Here is a 20087-nt window from a genome sequence, read left to right on the forward strand (position 1 = left end):
CACGGAAGATGTAGGAAACATTCCTGAGCACTGGGGCACCCTGGCAAGGATGCCAGTGGCAAGAAGAGGCTGGGCCCCGCAGGCTGCCCCAAGGGAGCGAGCTCCATAGATTAAAAATTCTAGCATCTTGGACAAAACAAAAAATTCTGGCTTTGGGAGCATCTGGCTGCCAAACTATCTGTCCCTTTCTTTACCAGTTTCCTACACAGCTGTTCTGTTTCAGCTGTTTATTCATTAAATGCAAAATAATCATTGTACCTGGATGTCTTCACAGCTTTGGTTTATGCCTTTATATTTGAAGGAAAAGTCCCTCTCCTCATTCCCCACACTCATCAAAACCCTGGACATGATTCAAGAGCTCAACCCACAGCTCTCCTCCTCCAGAAATCATTTTGACCGTGTCAGAGAAAGCAATTATTATTCTTAGATCACCCCTGCAGCATATGGTATTTGAGCTAAGTCTTGAGGGTAGGGTAGAAATAGAGAGGTGGCTAAGAGGGAGATGAGAAAAGCTTTGCAGAGGGAGGGGCCTGAAGGAACAGCATCTGATTATTGCTGTGGTCTAGGAGGCAGTAAATATCAGCCTTGCCTGGAGGGGCTGAGTGGGCGGGTCTGCAACAAGACAGGAAATATGTGTTCCTAGGGAGCAATTCAAGTGAGCTGATATGTAGCCACATTTTGGTGCCACTGTTGGTAATGGACTATTGAGTAAGCTTTCTCATACTCCTTGTGCTGGCTGCATGTCTGGTCCTCCTGGCCCATGTACCTCATTCTCCTAGCCAAGGCTGGGTATGAGATGCCAGACTGGATTAATCAGTCTCTGGGTCTTTACACACAGAGGCTGGGGGGAAGTCTTCCTCTGTTTACCCTACAAATACTCTGCTAGAATGACAAGAACCTGGAACTTCCAGAGGCCCACTTTTCTTGCGGACAGGGAGGAAGTCTGTCTTCAGTAGGACAATAAAGAGAAGTAGTTGGAGACAGAGTAGAGCCCCAACACCATTTTTGGAACCTTAGTTTAGACGGCATCCAATGCCATCCCACTCAGGTTGGTCCTCTGTTGTCCAAGTCAATAAATTATCAGTTTGTTGTTGCTGTTTAAGTTAGCTCGAGTTAAGCAGTACTGACTTACAAGTGAAAGGACCCATCTAAGGCAGTGGTGTAGGCTAAAGCATGGTTAGTGGAGAATAAAACTGGAACAGTCATTGGAAAAAAAACTCAAGTACCATGAGGACTGGCTGGGGAGTTGGATTCGGTCTGCAAGCCTGGAGACATAAATGGCATTTTGAACAGAGGAGAATGAGGTGATAGAGCTGCGTTTAGAGAGAGAATTGGCCCAAGCTCTCAGAGCAGATGGGAGGAAGGAATTAGAAAAGGCTGTAAGCGCCAGTGTGTCCTCTGTTAATGTGCCTTTAAATCTGTTGAATTCGGACTCTCTCTGATTGCTTATGAAAATTCCGCATTGTAGAAAGGCCATAAAGAGATGAGTTACAGTGCAGATGTACACATGCATCCCAATTTGAAAAGACAGATGTATAGACATGGAGAACTCACAAAAATAAGCTCAGGGATGGCCATTACTGAAAGAAATGGAGAGTGGTCAGGAAAGACATCCTGACCCAGGACTCCTGAGAGTTAAGCAATGATGGAGGAAGCACCATATGGCTAGATAGAAGTACACAGCTGGAAGCAGGCCGGGGGAGATGGCGAGCGTCTTGGAGTGAACAAACATCTCTCTTAGAAAGAAAAAGATACAGCTGGGTGGTGTGATAGCCACAAGCTTAGCTGATTAGGGATCTTACTTTCCACTACAGCCAGGATGTCTCAGCAGCTTACCCCACTTACATTTCTTCATGTTCCTGGTATTAAAAATTTAAGAAATGTCAAAACATGCCTATGCAAACGGTGGTATGTTTTGAAAACTTGCTATGTAATAATTCCATGAGTTTTTGACATGACACACTACATAGGATAATAACACTATTAAAGAATTTTTAAAATATGGATCAGTGGTGTACCAGGGTGTAGTCCAGGAATGGGGACCAAGGCTCCTGTTGCCGGAGAAACCTCAACTTCCCTCAGCACGTCTCTGTTCTCCACAGCAGACAGCATGTGTACTTAACACCAGCTCTCTGCACTGGAGGTGAGTATGAGACCTCCTACTGTGGCCTCTACCCCACAGACCCTAAGGAGGGTGTGTGTGCAGAACATAGTCCTTAGTGCCTTTCCTACCTTGTTATATGTGCACTGCTTGTTACTTGTTATATGTGCACTGCTTGTTACGTCTTGCCAAGTGATCTAGAAACACGTGTGCTGCAGCTTACCTCATGCCTTTGTCATCATTTCCTTTGTCTGTTACCATTGTGTGTTAACTGCTAGCTTCTTCTGCCTTCACATCAGTCTCCATATTGCTGGCAAAGATCCNAGTCCTTAGTGCCTTTCCTACCTTGTTATATGTGCACTGCTTGTTACGTCTTGCCAAGTGATCTAGAAACACGTGTGCTGCAGCTTACCTCATGCCTTTGTCATCATTTCCTTTGTCTGTTACCATTGTGTGTTAACTGCTAGCTTCTTCTGCCTTCACATCAGTCTCCATATTGCTGGCAAAGATCCCTCTCTTAAATACAATTCTGAATGTGCCACGACCTTGCCTCAGAATCGTGAGTTGATCCCCTTATCCCATTGAATAACACTCCCATTCCTTAGCATGGCATCTAATGTTCTAATGACATCTAATGGGGACACAAGGGTCCCCAGCCCACCTTCCCAGTCTGACTTTCCATTATTCCTTCAATACTCCTCTCTTCACGCTTGTCCACAAAGGTTCTACGTTTTCATCTCTCCCTGTTCTCATTCCCACTGTTACCTCTTCCCAACAAATCCTTCTCTTCTAGCTAATTCTTACCCCTCTCTCCTGTGAAAAGGTCCCTGATGCTCCCAATGGGGGTGGTTTTCTAGTCCTTCAGCCCGTCAGGCATGCCTTCAGTGCAGTGCGTGTTGGACATGAGATCACTGAAGAGAGGGGCTGTGATTTTTTAACTTTATCTTTGTATGTCTTGTCCCAATACCATGGCCAGTAAGGGCTCGATAAATGCTGGCTGGATGGTTGAATTAATTGTCAGTAGTCTCTCATCCGGTCAGAAGCAAATTCAAGTTCAGTGCAAACTACCTCTTGCAAAAAGCTTGCTCCATTGTCACTCAGCATAACTGCCCAGTTTTTTGGACAGCTCTTTAAGGTACCGGTAGTTCTGAGGGTTGCAAAATGGTTCTTCGTTCTTGATCTTCCACGTTTACACATGTCCTCCAAAGCCAGGTCCTTTTTCTTTCTCAGTTGCCTCCTGACTCAGCTGAGCCTGTTGCAGAAACCCCACCAGACTTCCCTTCCTTGACTTAGGCTACGATTGCAGCTCAGCACATAGAAGCACCCTCATCATTCACTGCTGAGAGGGTGGCGTGCTGCTTATCTGTGTGTAGTCATTTCCTGGGCAAGAAATTAATGCATTATTAACACAGCTTCATTATCAGGCCTGGTTTGTCAGATAGAGCAACATTAGAGGATAATTGGAAGGACAGCTGATTTGTTAGCAAAATGTTGCTTTTTGGCTAATGAATCATTGTGATTTTTGCACCGACAGCTCAGTAACAAGCTTGAAGACGACTTTGCTTCAGACCATTAAACTTTGACAAACCAGTTATTAACTGCAGCTAGAGCTAGCAATCTGGGGGGATTACTGCAATTATGAGCCATATATGTAATTTTTTATAATCATTAGTCGACAAGGTGAGTCTGATGATGGAGGGGCTGATGACTGACAGCCTCCATTGCTTTTTAGTCTAGAAGGCAATAAACAGCTGCTGGGAGAACTATCAGTCAGCAAAGCTCATTGCTGGGAGGATGCAAGGAGAGTAATAAAGGTTATTGCTCTCAAACAATAAGCCCTGTTCAGGAAGGAAGAGACAAGGTTTTCCTTTGACTTCAATTTTAGAGGCTCGAGGTGTTTTCTCAGAAGGGACCTGGAGGGGATGGAGAGAAAAGCCAGGCAGGACTTCAGGGCATGAGTTCCCTTCCTGCACTTTACTGGGTGGTCATGCTCAGGAATCCCACTGCAAGGTGCTTGCCTTTCTCCCTCCTGCGCCGCACTGTGCACCGAAGGGGTCTGGAACTCAGGTGGATTATACAAGTAGTAGAGAAGTAAAAAGTGGTAAGGACTCTGGTAAAATTACAAGCCAAAAAATGCATAAATAAAAACACACCAAGTGGGCCAGGGTGTCACCTGGTTTACAGACCAAAGTCCAGTGCTCGCCTTGGGGCGTGAGGCCCTTTGAATCTGGCCTGACCCTCTCCAGCCTCGTCTTTTTGCACTGCCCTTTCTGAATCCTTACACCTGAGTCTAACAGGGACGGTTTCTGAGAATGCCCACACTTTCTGATCCCCGTGCCTTTACTCCCCACAGAATGGCTGTGCCCTCGAAATTCATTCCTACATGCTTAGATCCTTCCCACTCTCAGGGTCTTGGTTTCATTACTTGTCAAGTTGGGAAGAAGAGGTGGACGGAATCAATGTTAATTCCTCTCCTAAAACTCTGTGAGTCTGTGGCATTTTCACCAACTCTGGTAAGTACGCATATGGAGAGAGCTGAAGTCTGGGGCCCTAACAGATGCGACACCCTGCACCTCCTAGGTGGCCACATGGCTGGGAGTCTCGCTGTTGTCACGGATGCTGCCCACCTCTTAATTGACCTGACCAGTTTCCTGCTCAGCCTCTTCTCCTTGTGGTTGTCCTCAAAGCCTCCCTCCAAGCGGCTGACCTTTGGATGGCACCGAGCAGGTACCGCTCGCTTACGGAGCATTCATGGCAGGACAGTGCCTCAGAGGCAAGCGGAGGGGGAAAACAAACGGGGCAAAGCAAAGCCTTGTTGAAAAAACCCTTCCGAGGCACATCTCTGGATAAAATAGACACGTACTGGAAACAGGTGTTCTCAGTGTTAATTCAGCTAAAAGCCAGATTCATGAGGACACGCCTACTCCAGTGGGGCAATAGGAACGCAGGGATCACTCCAGCAACCACCCCAGCCCCTGGGTCTCACCTGTGCTGACAGCCACAATGTCATTCATTAAGTTAATTTGCATCTGGGAGAGAGGATGAGGGTAAAGCTTCTGCCATTTTGCAAAGTAAGGCACAGACAGCACAAAAAGGTTGCAGGGATGGAAGAACCTCTCACAGCGGGGCAAGAGTAGAAGTGAAGGATGACTGGGGGGCGGGGCAGGGCTGGGCAACACGCTGACATGGCCAGGCTTTGCAGAAAGGCACCACCCCACACTGAGCACGGCCCAGCAACCGTGGACTGCGCTTTTGCAAGCTTAGAATAGAAGGAAGTTCTAATTCCATTCAGTGAGAGAGAGGGAGAGGGCAATAAACACAGATAAAAAGAGATGGTGACAGTGTGACCCGAAGATGCTTTCTCAGTCCCTCAACAGAGCTACTCTTGGAAAACAATGTACTTTTGGCTGAGCACCCATCATTTGTCTGTCTAATTTTTACTTGCACTTTACCTTTTCTGATCCCATTGGCCAGAGTGGTTCTGTAAACATAGGATGTTCTGTCAACATAGGGAGGACTCAGAATTTCAAATGCCGCCTGTCGAGTCCTGGCCATGGAAGTTCACAGACTCGCTAGAAGACCGGTGCTGCTCAACAGAACTCTACGTCAGGGCAGATGGTCTATAGTATAGAGCATCACAAGGCCATAGAACACTTTACTACATGGCTGGCACTAATGAAGAACTGAATTTTATTTTTACTGAACTTCAGTTTAAACAGCCACAAGGTGAGGATGGCTATTGTATTAGGCAGAACCACGACACAGAGGTTGAAATCAACTAGAGCATCAAAGATGTAATTTCATGGAGACCTTTGTTCAGAAAGAAGCTAAATATATAAAAAGTCAAATTATTTAAGGGGAATATGAAGGGTCTAATGAGACAGACGGCAGGTGGCCATGGCAAAAATCATGGTGATTGTACGGAGTGACCAAAGTCGGGGGAAGATGTCCCACAATGGGAAACATGGGACAGTGCCCTCCTTTAAAGGGAAGAGGTCAACATGAGGGAACCTGCCTGACCACTGACTCAGGGGGTGCTTCTAGACCCTTGAGCTTTCAGAATCCAACTGCAAGGTTCAGTTACAGATCGGGGTGAGGCGTTAACAGCTGCCTCCGTGAGCAGCTGTCCTCTCCTGAGCAGGCAGATTGAACACTACCTTGTCTTTAAATATTAATGTTAATGTCTTCATGCTGACATTTCTTTTCCTTACTGCTGCTGTTAAAATGCAGCGAGAGTGTTGACATACCTCTGAGCTTACCTCTGTGTTTATGGTGTGTTGAGTTGGCAAATGAAACTCATTTTTCAAGTACCCTCCGAAGGCTTCCCTTTTTACTGTTTTAATCCCCAGAAGATACTGGTGCTGGCACACTGTAAATGTTTTATGGCAAAAGGAAGAGTTTCTAAATACCTTTCACTCTTTGTGTCTCATTAGTTCATCTCCTAATAAGTTTCAATCATTTAAGCACCTGCTTAAATTAAAATCCCAAGGAAAAGAGCGTGGGCAGGAAGCAATTAATATGCTTTAAAAATTTGCTGCAAATTACTCAGTCACATGGAGCATAATGAAGTCACATGCTGGTGTTTTATATATGCAACATAAAACTACTCCATCTCAGTGCTAAAAGCTTTCCAAACTTTTGCTCTGTGAGTCAGAGTGAACTAGATTGAAACCTCTTTTAGCAGGGAAGGAACATGAATGCCTTACGACTCTTGGGGACATTGAGGTGATTCACAAACTGTTTGTGTGTGGATATCTGTGTGCTTACATCCTTAGAGATCCTTGGTGCCCTGCTGTCCGTCCTGTGCATCTGGGCAGTGACAGGTGTGCTGGTGTACCTGGCGTGTGAGCGCCTCCTCTACCCGGATTACCAGATCCAGGCAACTGTGATGATCATTGTCTCGGGCTGTGCGGTGGCAGCCAATGTTGTGTAAGTGCGCCCCCTGCCACTGCCCATGAAGCCAGCCTTTAACCCTGTCTGGACGTAGGTGTGTTTGTCACTGCGCTATTTTTCTGTTTTTGTTTAATTCCTCCGCTGGGGAGGGCGGTGAAGACCTGACAGAATATTTAAATGGCTCTGTGACTGAAAGGAAGGTTGGTTGCACTAGTTTATGTGCTTTAATGTGGGCTTCTAACAACTACAGTTTTGAAAGCTTCATGTGTGCCAGGGACTGTGTAAGATCTTTTGATCCACATTATCAAGCTCTATGTTCACCATATCCCTACTTTACAGATTATAAAGCTGAAACTCAGTGAGGTTAAATAAATTGCCAAGGAGCCGGTGTTGAACCTGAATTTGAATCTAGACCCACCATACTCAGAATCGGGTCCTGGCCGTTCTGCACTCTCATGCATATTGATGGTTCCATATGGGATGTGGCTTACTCCTACTCGGTTTTTATTAAAGAACATATTATGGGTTCCCAGAAAGCTGGATTGGAAGTGATCTTACATATTATTTACTTCAGTCCCCTTTCTACTTCCGAATTCTCTTTTGTAACATCCCCATAAAATGGTCATTAGTTTCGTCTATTTTAAAAGAATTAATAACAACATTTATTTCTTTCAAAAAGCACTCTATCTTATCTTTGCTTTATTTTGACTACATGAATTCTTCCTTAAGTTCTGTTAGCTAAACTCTCTCTTTATTTTCTGCGTATTGGTCCATTCTCTAAGCCAGGTAGTCTTAAATCATTCTTATGGTCCATGTGATCATTATCATATTTGTCTGCTCTCCCCAAATGAACGACTCGATTGCTCATGGCAATGGGTTTTAAGGTCAGGGCTTTGATCCTTTTGGTCAGTTTGCTCCTTCCCATTTAAATAGCGTTGCCCTGACTCTGGGCAACCCTATTCGAAATTGTATCTGTCTGTCTGCCTAACTATGTCTATCATCTGTTGTAAAGAAAATAATGGCCCCTCCAAATTTCCACGTTACTGGCATTTCTAAATATGTTAACTTACACAATAGAAGGAATTTATAAAATGCTATTACGTTAAGGGTGGATCTTGACATGGGGAAATCATCCTGGATCATTCAAATAGTTCCACTGTAACACAGAGGGCCTTATAAAAGGGAAGTGCAAGGTCAGAGAGCGGAGATGATGTTGCAGTGCTGGCTTTGAACATGGAGTCAAGGAATATAAATGACATCTGGAAGCTGGAAAAGGTAAGAAAATGTGCTCCCCCTTAGGACCATCAGTAGAAATTCAGTCCTGCACACACATTTAAGATTTCTGACCTCCAGAACTATATGATAATAAATGTACCTTGTTCTAAGCTACAAAGGCTTATTGCAATTTGTTACAGCAGCGCAAGGAAACTCATACACTATCTATGCATCATCTCTTTGTCTATCTTGCAATGCAACGTGGCACACACTATGCAGTAGGTTTATACATGAAAGTAAAAACAGTGATAGGCAAATGGATTCTTAAACAGTGTTTTTAAAGAGAGGGTGCAGGAGAATCTCTAAAACTGGAGTAAAACCCGAGCATGCACACTTTCAGAATAGCTTCTCAGGTCATTCTGATACTCTTACCTTGTGCCTGCCTCTGTCCCTCACCTCTTAGTTTGCCAACCACATCTCAAAATCTGTGAGCCAAAGAGTTTGAAGAGTGGTATTTTACTTGCTGTCGCTGACTACATCTCTATTCCCCACCCCCCACACCTCCCAGTTATATTGAAAATGTGTTTTACATTGCACTGGGGAGATCAATGCAAACCTGTTACCACTAGGAGACAAACCAGAGCGCATGTCCTCCTGACTGGGGTCAATGACGTCATCATGACATAGGAGAACAACACACCCACAAGGCTGCAGGAAGCATAAAGATACTCACACTCCCCAAGTCATATCAAGTCATACGTCACATAAGCTGTGTCAATGCTACACAAAGATGAAGGACACCCCTAGCTAATGACTCCATAAACCTGGACCCTCAATGATTGAGTTTGACTTTGTAAACAGATATCATTCACATTTTCTTTTTACTGCAACTGCTTTTGAACTTGGACCCCAATTTTTAATGTAAAGACAATGGAATTGAAAGGCATTGACTTTCCTGGGCAATCAGGTAGCTGTTAATGGGTGAGGATACTGTTGACTCTAAGGTTTTCTCCCAGAACTGGGATAACAGGTTTCTAGTGCAGCTAGAGGCTGTGTTGTCTGACTAGGGACATCAGAACCATAATTTGGGGATATATTTATTCTCTGGGGACTCAAAATTAGGACAGGAAGTTGTAATACAAGTTGCAAAGAGATTCTAGGATAAAAATCATTGGCAAAGGCTTAAGGCCGTCACATGCTAAATTTTCTCTGCCTAAAATGTTCCCTCCCCTCATCGGCCTATTTAACTCTAGCCTTTTGAATCCAACTCAATTGTTTTGTCTCGCCAACTCAGTCGGACTCCTTTGTTTGATTATCTGTAGCAGCTGTTTCTCACACACTTATTACAATTAGAATTTTCCATGTAGGTGTGTCTCTCTAAGTTCTCTGCATCTCCTTCATTATTAAAGCCACCATGGGGAGGGACCATGTCTGTTTCCACTCAGTTTTATGTCCCAGACATTTAACAGTGCCTGGCATACTTGGGTCCCTAAGTAAGTTTTTTTTTCCTTCAAATAAAGGGAGTGAAGAATGAATGACAATGTGAGGGGCTCACAGGGCAGACCTGGAAGGAGCATTGATTAATTGCCAGCCACAGCGGGCAGTTAGAACCTGAAATGGCAACGCCTCACAGAGGTTCTGAGATTGCCCAGACTCTGACAGTCTAAAAAGTGTACATTATGTACTAGTCCAATTTTGGTGGAGAACAGCCAGTTTGCTTTGTGATGATGGCCTGAGACCCAGCAGACACTCTACTGAAAATCGAGGTACAAGGTACCAAACAACAGTTAAAACCTTTGTAACAAAAGGCACAGAAAAAGTTTCTGGTCAAAACAGTCCTTGTTGGCCATGGGTAAAAAAGTTCTCATTTTACCTTTGGGCTAAACCTCTTGAAGCTATAGATAAATAGAATCAGGTATATAATTTATAATGACTGCCACTGAACTCAGATGTGAATAGGAATGTTAAATTCTGCAGTATTTTATAGGTGTGTGTGTGTATCTATATTTACATTTATAATATTTTAATGTACTTTAGTCTCTGGATAGTCACATATACACAAGCATAGTATATTCATCATTGGCCATTAAAAAATTATTCGAATCTCAAATTCTCATGTAAATGAACAAAGTTAGGTAAATAAAAGGTTAAAAAATCCAACCCTGATGAAATTCACTGATTTTATTTTATCCCTTCTTGCTGCTTTTTTTTGCATTTGAAAGCAGCGCATTTAATTACATTCCCACCACAGCTCCCCTTTAAGCCTAGCTCATGCCTGAGATGTGGTGGACCATCATTAAATGATATTCCCCCTTCTCATCGTCAAACACTTGACTTTCATCGAAGGGATGATTCCCAGGTTTAATGTGAAACAATGGCATCAGGTGGACAGAAGGGAAAACCGAGGCAAATCTACATTGTCTGTCCTTGTGTGACAGATTTCAAATGCTATGATCCACTTGTGTTCAAAATTAGTCCAAGATAGTTTCTCTTAAAACATTGTTATTCCAATTATCTGCCAATTTGGATAATATACACCACTGTCAACTCTTCCATTACACTGCATGGGTTTTTAAGGGTTCATGTCATGGGTGCTGAGAACGCTGTTCTCCCCTTCAGACTGAGTGTGATCTTGCACCAGAGACGCCCTGGTCACAGTCACAAGGAAGTGCAAGCTAATGCCAGTGTCAGCGCAGCCTTTGTGCACGCCCTCGGAGATCTATTTCAGAGCATCAGTGTGTTAACCAGTGCACTTATTATCTACTTTAAGGTGAGTTCGTTTGATTCCATCCATTGTCGCAGTAATTTAATAGACCAACCTCTATAGAAGTGGATCCTCCAATATTAACTTACACGAAGGTGGACAGACGATGTGTCCCTAAACAAATGAGTGTGCAAATTTTCAAACAAACAGGCAAACAGCCAAAGCCTGAAACCTTAGGCTTAAATTCCTAAGAGCTGTGTCTTCAACTGTAGGGCTTCCAGTCTTGCAGGAAAGTAGTTCCTTTTGTCATGGGGTCAATGTGGACCACAGTGGAACCATGAATACATTAGGGATCTTGGGTTGTAAGCAATAGAAAGATCTCTAGCTCATTTAAGAAAAATTTCTCTCTCTCTCTCTCTATATATATATATAATATATATATTATATATATATAATATAGACATTGGATATTATATAATACATATTATATGATATATATAATATGCTATATATTATATAATATATATCCTGAAATTCATTGGATAAACTGCCACACAGAAATTGAAGTACAAATAAGGGTAACTTCTTTCAGAAACTATCCAACTTCTGTCCCAGACACAAGATTGAAATGAATGTAACTCAATTTTTTCCATTTCTTGTCATTATGCTGAAGTTTCCTGTTTCTGGGAAAGGGAGTCTCGTTGACCCAGTTTGGGTCTCACACCTGCTTCTTGGTGGGGGAGGGTAGAGCACCTGGCTGACGGTCCCACCAATATCACCCACAGTGTGGGGAGGTAACTGCTCTCCCAAAAGTCCGGGTGTTAATGGAAACTGGGGATGGATCTGCAGGGTCTGTGACCCTCAGGGAATTTTCACTACAGAACTCTGCCGGGCAGTACCGAGAACGAACGAGGGGGGTTTAGAGCGGGGTTGGGGGTGGTGGAGGAAAAGAGCTTTAATCTCTGTTCTTGTCATGACTGCCCAGTTAGCCGGGACTCCACATTAGTTTCACTAAAAAATGAAAACGTGTAAATGCAAATTACAAAGACAGATCAGAATTCAGTTGAGCGAATGCTCACTGAAAGCTTTAAGGAAAACACTTCAAAATGGTATGGGTTTGTGGCGTTTGAGAGTATGCTTATAAAGGTTAGGTTGATGCTAAGTTTCTTAGAGATAATGAGGTACATACTTTTCTGTGGCACAAAACTGCATCAGAGGCAAAATATAGCAGGCGTTGCACCATGAGGCTAAGAGGGTCAACAGTAGCGAGGCAAGAATGAGGCCTCGGCTTGTCCTCTTAGGACGGTATCAGAGATGCCTTCCTTGAGCATGTGCCATACTCGGGAGGGACAAACCAAAGTACCTCCAGTCCTCCAAGACCAAGATGCAGCTGTACTTAGTTCGTATGCAACCTCTGGGCAGATGACATGCTTTCTTCTCATCAAAATTAGGGCTGAAAAGTCACTGGGTATTGTGCAAATCAGTCTATCACACACTCTGTACTTCCCTTAATTGCAGAGAAGGTAAATCAGGCCTGTTGAGAAAACACTCCAGAATATCTTTCCTATTACTTCTTAAATTATGGGGGAGCATGTCCCGTAGTCTTTCTTCTTCCATCACTGTTGTTGAAAGCTTAAAAGAAGGATTGAGTCTTCAGAAAGTGTTGCCTCTGAGTTGAATGTCAAGTGTCAGGGGGGTGAAAGGGTGATGGAGAGGGAAGAAAAAAGGGAGGTTCGCTGATTTTCTAAATCAGACTTTCTGCCAAGGAGGCACAGAATCAGTTAACCAAAGTCCCTGTGTTTTCTAGCCAGACTATAAAATGGCCGACCCAATCTGCACCTTTGTCTTCTCCATCCTGGTTTTGGCCAGTACCATCACCATCTTAAAGGACTTCTCCATCTTACTCATGGAAGGTAGGAGTGATTTTACTCTTATTCCTAAAATCCATGTTTCCTCTTCCCTATGACCACAAAATGGAGTGGCCTTGCTGTTAATAGCATCACAGAAAATATTTAAACTTATAAGCAATTCGGAAGGAAAATGAGTACTATGATTTTCTTTCAGGCAAGATCCAGCAAAAAGCATTGGCTTCTATTTTTCCTCCAACAAATGTTAAATGATATGGCTCAGTGTAAAAACAATATGTACAAACACCGGAGATAGGCATGGAGGAAGTTATTGCAAAGATATTAGTTTATCCCTACATGTACAGAAAAGACCCAGGAAAGGCTGCATAGATCTGTCCTTCAGGCAGCACTGACTATTGTGGAGGACCTGCCTGAAACCCCTGTCAGACTGGGCTGATGGTTCTCTAGCTGTAGTGGCATCCGAATCACTTGGAGGGGTTGTTAAAACAGATTGCTCCCCCCCCACCACCACATTCCTGAGATGGTAGGTCTGGGGTGGGGCCCAGGAATGTGAATTTCTAACAAGATGCTGATGCTGCTGGTCTGGGGAGAACCACTGGACTAGTCTTTTCCTACCACTAAGGGGATGTCTGTAGGAGGGAACTGTGAACAACACCCCCCAAATTCAACCAGAACCAGAGGTCTGCACTACATCAAACATTCAGATGATCAAAAATACCTGGCTATTGGCTGAACATTTCTTTTTTGTCTAGCACATTTTGATATAAGGTAGATACAGTCTCCGAAGGCAGTTGTCTTAAAAACAGCTCACATTTCCATAGTGTTTACTGCCGGGGCGACATTTAAGGGTTCTGTTCTCAGTGGGCCCCCCTCATTGTTGGCAGAGGATAATGTTGACACTTGCAAAACAAAATGGAGGCGAACGTCATGGAGTAACAAGCGAACTTCCTCACCCTGGAGGTGACAATGTCTGGTTTGACAAGTCACAACTACACCTACTTCCTTTCCTGGGACCAAGTGCTGCGCTGCAGCTGGTGTTGCTATGATGGTGCTCACTGACTAACAGGGGGATAAGAGACAGATTGGCCCACAATTTGAGATGACTACACCCCACTTTCCCTGTCTTTCTGGGTACATCTTCCCTGGTGATTCTCCAGGGAAGAAAGGACAGCTAATCACTGAAACTGTCAGATAATTCCTATCTGGAAGATGCTTAATTTTTTAAACTAGGTTTTCAAATTAGGTTAGCATAAAAGAACAGTTATCTTTGGTAAAATATTAAATTAATATGGAAGGGAAAAATGAATTTAAAAAGTCTCCCCATTTTTCCACCTTTGAATTCTGAGTCCCATTAGTAATGCCTACTAATAAGTTGACATATATCTTTCGAAGATAACTATGCATTTATGTATGTACATATTATATATACGCAAGTATAAATATATATGTGTGTACCATATATGTAATATATGTATAGTGCATGTCTGTATGTCTTTATGCATTTTTAAACAAATGGGAATCTGTGCTTGTTTTTTTTACTTTCCATAACTAATATGGAAAGATCTCCAATATAAACAAAACTACCTAGAAAGATACAAAGAAACACGCCATAGCTTCTTTTCCATAGCTACAAAGTATTCCGCTGAATGCATGTACTTGCTTATCAATGGGTGTTAAAAATGATGGTATAATTACCATTCTTGTACATATGTATTTTTAGCACTTACATATCTGTGGAGTAATTCCTAGAAATGTTATGTCTGTTTCAAAAGTATCTGTTCAAATTTAAAATTTGGACAGATACTGCCATGCCCCCCAAAGATCCTAAATCAGTGTCCATCTGGCCAACAGCCTACTCCAGTGCCGATCCCCTCACACATTCAGCGTGACTGGGTATTGACAAACCGCTGACTCCTTCCTGATCTGATAGCTGAAATATTTTATTTTATTGGCTTCACACGCAGTTCTTTAACTGAGTCACGCTGAGTAATTTTTTTCATATACTTAGTAATCTGGGACATGATTTTTTAAACACTAATATGAGTATTTTCCTGGCTGCATGAATATTTTTGCAGGCTCTCCTTCAGAAAAGAAAAGGTTTCTAGAATGTGATGGAGCACTGAGGTCAGTAGGAACACATCCCTGTGCTTGTCAGCATTATTTCATAGAGTAAAAGAAAGAATAGTGGACTTGTGTTCTCCATAAATGTAGAGGTAAAGAGGCAAGAGAGACAAAGGGTAATGGGATCCTGACTTCATCTCAAGGGTCCTAGTTGAATGGTAGCAGGTCTTCTGAAGTCAAAGGAAACTCCCCAGAGATGACCCACTGGGCATAATGGTCAACTTTGGGTCACAACACCTAGAGTCTAGCACTTGGATAACTCCTCACATTCAGAGCATGAACTCTGACACCCCACTTATCTGTGTGGTCTTAAGAATGCTTTTTAATTTCTCTGTCTCCAAATAGCCATTGTAACACTGATAACTAGTTCTTCAAGTTCTCATAAATATTAAAGTATAATAATCACTATAAATAAAGTGCTCAGCACAAACCTTGCAGTACGGTAGGTCCTCAATAATCATATGCTATTATTATTATTACTACAATAGAACTACTTCACCCATGACTCCAACACAGTCTATGGCTCATCTGAGACAAAAACTCCTTTAATTTGTTTCTGGTATCCTGAGCTTCGCACAGCTCATTCAGTGAAAGGACGTGTTGACTGGCTCTTTGTTGCCTCCATGAAACCATATGAAGTGGGATTACACTAAACTCAAACTGTAGACAATATTAAAGTAGCCCTAAGGGGAAAATCCCTGTGGGCAAGGTCCTCAACTCCAAGAAAGGAGGGTTAAGGATGTTCTATATATTTGTAAGTAAATGCTTCTCAACTAGCTGGTCATGACAATCTGGGAAGCTTTCTAAAAATACCTATACTGAGGCTCCATGTCCAGAGATTCTGCTACAACTGACTGGGGTGGTGACTGGCTTTGATGTTTTCTAACACATGGAGAAGCTTGAGAACCACTGCAAAGTAGAAACACTGTCCAGTGGCTTATAAATGTTGGTACAATGGTTCTCAACATTGACTTTGTGTTAGAGTCATCAAACAAGCATTGGAAGTACTGATGCTGGGTCTTATCCCCAGAGGGTCTGATTTCATTGGTCTTGCCTGTAACCTTGTCACCAGGATTTTAAAAATCTCCTCCAGTGCTACAACTGTGCCTCCAAGGTTGAGAGCCACTCTGGACGTATGTAGATTTCAGAGCCTCATCCACAGAAATTTTTTTCAGGAGGATGGTAATGCAGCCGAGCCATATTTATTTTTAACAAACACACCAGGCATTGGTGTGGTATACATATGATTGAAATAGAGGCTAAAAGGTGGTCAGCCTTAGAGATCTCTTCTACAGCATTCTCTTTGCATCGTCTTCAGTTGACAGGGATTTACTACTGCATCCAATGGCTTTTGACGTTGTTGTGCTGGTCAAACTGATATCTTTTACAATTCTAACCAACCATTGGCTCCTGTAGTGAGCCAAAGCAAGCAACTTCAAACTTTTCATCACCTCTAGTCTTCTATGTGACAATCCGTGCAATGTTTGAAAAAAGCGATCCTACTTCCTTAGCCTGTTCTTCTCCTGGATCAAGACACCCCAGTTCCTTCAGCCCCAAAGAAAAGCTGAGGGGGCTGCTAGGCAGACCACCCACCTCCCTGTGTGCTCCCCACTGTTCCTTTAGAAGCAAGGATGGCAGTTAAACTGGCACATTCTGTGCCCTGAACTTCAACCCCCAACTAATGAATCTAAATCAATATTTTTATTTCAATTTTAATTTTTTATTAAATTTATTAGAGTGACATTGGTTAATAAAACTGTATAGGTTTCATGTACAATTCTATAACACATCATCAGTATACTGTATTGTGTGTTCACCACATGAAATCAAGTCTCCTTCCATCACTGTTTATCTCCCTATAGCTTCTTCTATCTCCCCCGGACCCCCTTTTCCCTCTGGTAATCACCATATTGTTGTTTGTATCTATGAGGGTTTTTTTGCTTAATACCTTCACCTTTTTCTCCCAGCTCCTAATAGCCCTATTCTCTGATAGCTGTCAGTCTGCTCTCTGTCTCTATGAGTCTGTTTCTATTTTGTTTGAAAATTTAATAAAATTTTACAAAATGAATAATATAATGGTATTACAATGTTAGGATTACAACAAGTTCACTCAACTGACCTGTTGGACAACTAACATTGGTATAGCGTCACAGTTTACAAGGGACAGTTATTTTCTGATATGCTCCTCAAAGTACTCTGTGAACTACATATTATTATCATCCTCATTTTATTTCAAATGATGCTGAAAATTAGAGACCTTCCAAAATTTGGGTAAACTCAAGACAGTTATAGCCAGAATGCTAACCCAGGATTATCTGATACCAACTCCCAGGTTATCTCATTTTGCTTCCAGAGTGCATGCAAAGGTCATTGGGAAAAGCATAGTTGGTTTAAAAATACACCCTAGAAATGAAGGCTGCTCACGTAACTGTTGTTATTGCACAGTAAAATCTGCAAATATTTGTCATGAGCTTTTGATTGACAGTAAACCCTTTGCAGTCGGTGAATCTGATCTGTTGAAATAAGAAACTGTAAATGGAGGTGGCACATGTTGATACCTGGGTGGGGACACTGCAGACCCAATTAGCCATCTTGGTGAGCTGTACCAGTTGAATAACAGCAACTTCCCATTCAACAACCACCCACTCCTTCCTTTCATCAGGGGTGCCAAGCAACCTGAGCTATGATGCGGTGAAAGAGCTCATCTCAGGGGTGGACGGGGTGCTGTCTGTGCACAGCCTGCACATCTGGTCGCTAACAATGAACCACGTGATTCTCTCAGTGCACGTTGCTGCAGGTCAGTGAGTTCTGTAAACACCCTGGACAAAATCCTGTCCTTGTTCTATAAACTCAGTAATTTTCCTCCTCTTTGTAGAGCTGCCCTTAGTGCCTGCTGTCTGTCAAAACAACAGTGAAGTGTTTTGTATTACCAAAGGCCTTGGAAAACCCTCCCTCCTGTCAATGTCGTCATGGCAACAGGGAATAGTGTGGCATCCCTTGAGGCCACTGAAAAGGGTAGAGAGTAGAACAAAGGGGTAAAATGCCCCCCAAACTTCAAGACCTTAGGCTCTGAGAAATTAGACTTCACCTGCTTCATGTGGCACCCAAACAGTTAGTTAAATAATAGGAATGATTTAAACAATTAATCTCCATTGAGTATCTCCTGTACATGAGATGCTTTGCCTATCACTAAAGATAGAAAGATGAAGGATGTACAGGTTCTATTCTTAAGGTTCCAACAATTTTAAAAAAACATGCCAGTAAAAATTAATAATTTTTTTTTTAGTGACTGGTTGGAAATTCCATGACCATGTGCAACAATACTTAGGATGTTGGGTTTATTGTAAAAACTACTTTCTCAAGTAGATGGTGATTTTGTCCATGACCTATCCTAAGGCTGAGGAAGTGGGCGGTGGGAGGAGTCTCACTGCCTCACGGGACAGCTCAGGCCAAGTATGATACATTAGGCCGCTAAAAAATAACTCAAGAATTTATTTAGTGGCAGGGTACAGGAATGTTGGTGACAGTCATCTGAGGACTTTGCTTTCTCAGACGTCCTCATCTTCTCTGAGAGGACCAGATCTGACTACAGGGAATTTACAGCATCCGCTACACCAATATTTTATTGCAAATGGAAAAATCTAGTAATCAGGTTACCATGGAGGGAACTTTATAGCCTCCTGACACCTTTGGGGACAAGAGAAAAGATGGAGTAAGGGTTGCTGCTCTAAGAAAGGTCTGTGGGGAGCTCTAAAAGCTCCCTGCCTCCTGTCACTAGTCTTGATATAGCTTCTGATTAGATACAAGGGCTGCAACCCAGTGGTCCTCGGGGACTGGTGAGCAAAGTTGTATAAGAAATAACTGTTCTGTCTTAGCTTTTTTTCAGGGCTCATTTCCCCTTCTATAAGCAGCCCCTAGGAGGGCCAGACCCCAGAGAAAACTGTGAGGAAGAGCTCCCACAGTGACGGGGGTACTTTGCTGCACTAGAACTTCCCCCCTGCCTTGTCTGCGTGTCTGTAGCTGATTGTCAGAGCCAATCTGCCTCCTTCTGAGCGCTTGGCTGGCCTGGGCCTCACCCCACAGAGTACTCGGAGGTTTACTAGTTACCTATGTATGTGCAATAATGCCAGTCTCACTGTGATTCCTTTTCAACAGCAGCCAGCTGGGACAGCCAGAGTGTTCGGAGGGAGATTGCTAAAGCCCTCAGAAATAGCCTTCCTGTGCATTCACTCACCATTCAGATGGAATCCTCAGCCGACCGGGACTCTGACTGCCTTTTCTGTGAAGATCCCCAGGACTAGTTTGGTCACACTGTCAGTACAGCAAGTGTGACAGGTCACTCAATGACGCTCTGCAGTTTCTGGAACATAAGAAATAAAAAAAACAAAGGAAGATGTTTGAGAAATTGATGCTACAATACAGTGCATCTTTTACACTTCTTTATTCAGCTCCATCCACCATGAGTAATATAAATTTAGATTCAGCAATCAATTGGATTATCAACTCATCAGTAACTGTGTTCAATTTCAGGAATGTGTGTGTAGGTCATTCCTGACGGAGCCTGAAATAACAGCTGTCTATAACTGCAGGCAATAAAAAGTTCATTGCCATTCAGTGTCCCAGCCCAAGGGTGACTGAGTAAAAATGAACTCAGGAAAGTCTGACCAGGAATCTGAGGCAAGGCAAAGAGTCACAAAAATTTCCCAAAACCCAAGATGCAGAAATAAGATGAGCCAAGTTAGAGGTAAAAGAGAATCTAGAGGCCTAATACTTCTAAAGAACTTGACTTTTCTACCAAGTTGTCAAGTGGTAATATGATTTGGGGCAAGTTTTTTTAAATCATCACCTGAGGACATGCTTATTGATTTTAGTGAGAGGGGCAGGGAGGGACAGAGGGAGAAAACCTTTGATTGGTATGTGCGCCGATCAGGCACCCAACCCACAATCTAGGCATGTGCTCTGACTAGGAATCAAACCTGTGACATTTCAGTTTCTGGGGCAAGGCTCCAACCAACCGAATCACACCAGCCCAAAGTGGGGCGATTCTTTTGAATTCTTGTCTATGAACATCACTACTCACTAACATAGAAATGCTCTCTCTTCATCTTGCTTATGAATTATGTTGTAATATGTCTGAAACTATTGAATTATGTTTTACTTCTCTGTATAAAAATTCTGTATACAT

The 20087-nt window shown here is 42.9% G+C and overlaps 1 protein-coding gene across 1 annotated transcript in view; it reads left to right on the plus strand.

Moving 5' to 3' along the window:
• SLC30A8 (solute carrier family 30 member 8) overlaps positions 1-19243 on the plus strand; it is a 31794-nt gene extending 12551 nt beyond the window's left edge. The window contains exons 3-8 of the mRNA XM_037049016.1: positions 4682-4828; positions 6877-7030; positions 10829-10979; positions 12721-12826; positions 17565-17699; positions 19058-19243. Coding sequence (XP_036904911.1) covers positions 4682-4828; positions 6877-7030; positions 10829-10979; positions 12721-12826; positions 17565-17699; positions 19058-19203 — 839 coding nt within the window. The 3' untranslated portion in view covers positions 19204-19243. The remainder of the gene's footprint in view (positions 1-4681; positions 4829-6876; positions 7031-10828; positions 10980-12720; positions 12827-17564; positions 17700-19057) is intronic.
• The last annotated feature ends 844 nt before the right edge of the window (positions 19244-20087 follow it).

This window comes from Sturnira hondurensis, unplaced genomic scaffold, assembly GCF_014824575.4.
Source record: "Sturnira hondurensis isolate 20B ecotype Veracruz unplaced genomic scaffold, ASM1482457v3 Scaffold0006413, whole genome shotgun sequence".
NCBI classification, from domain to species: domain Eukaryota; kingdom Metazoa; phylum Chordata; class Mammalia; order Chiroptera; family Phyllostomidae; genus Sturnira; species Sturnira hondurensis.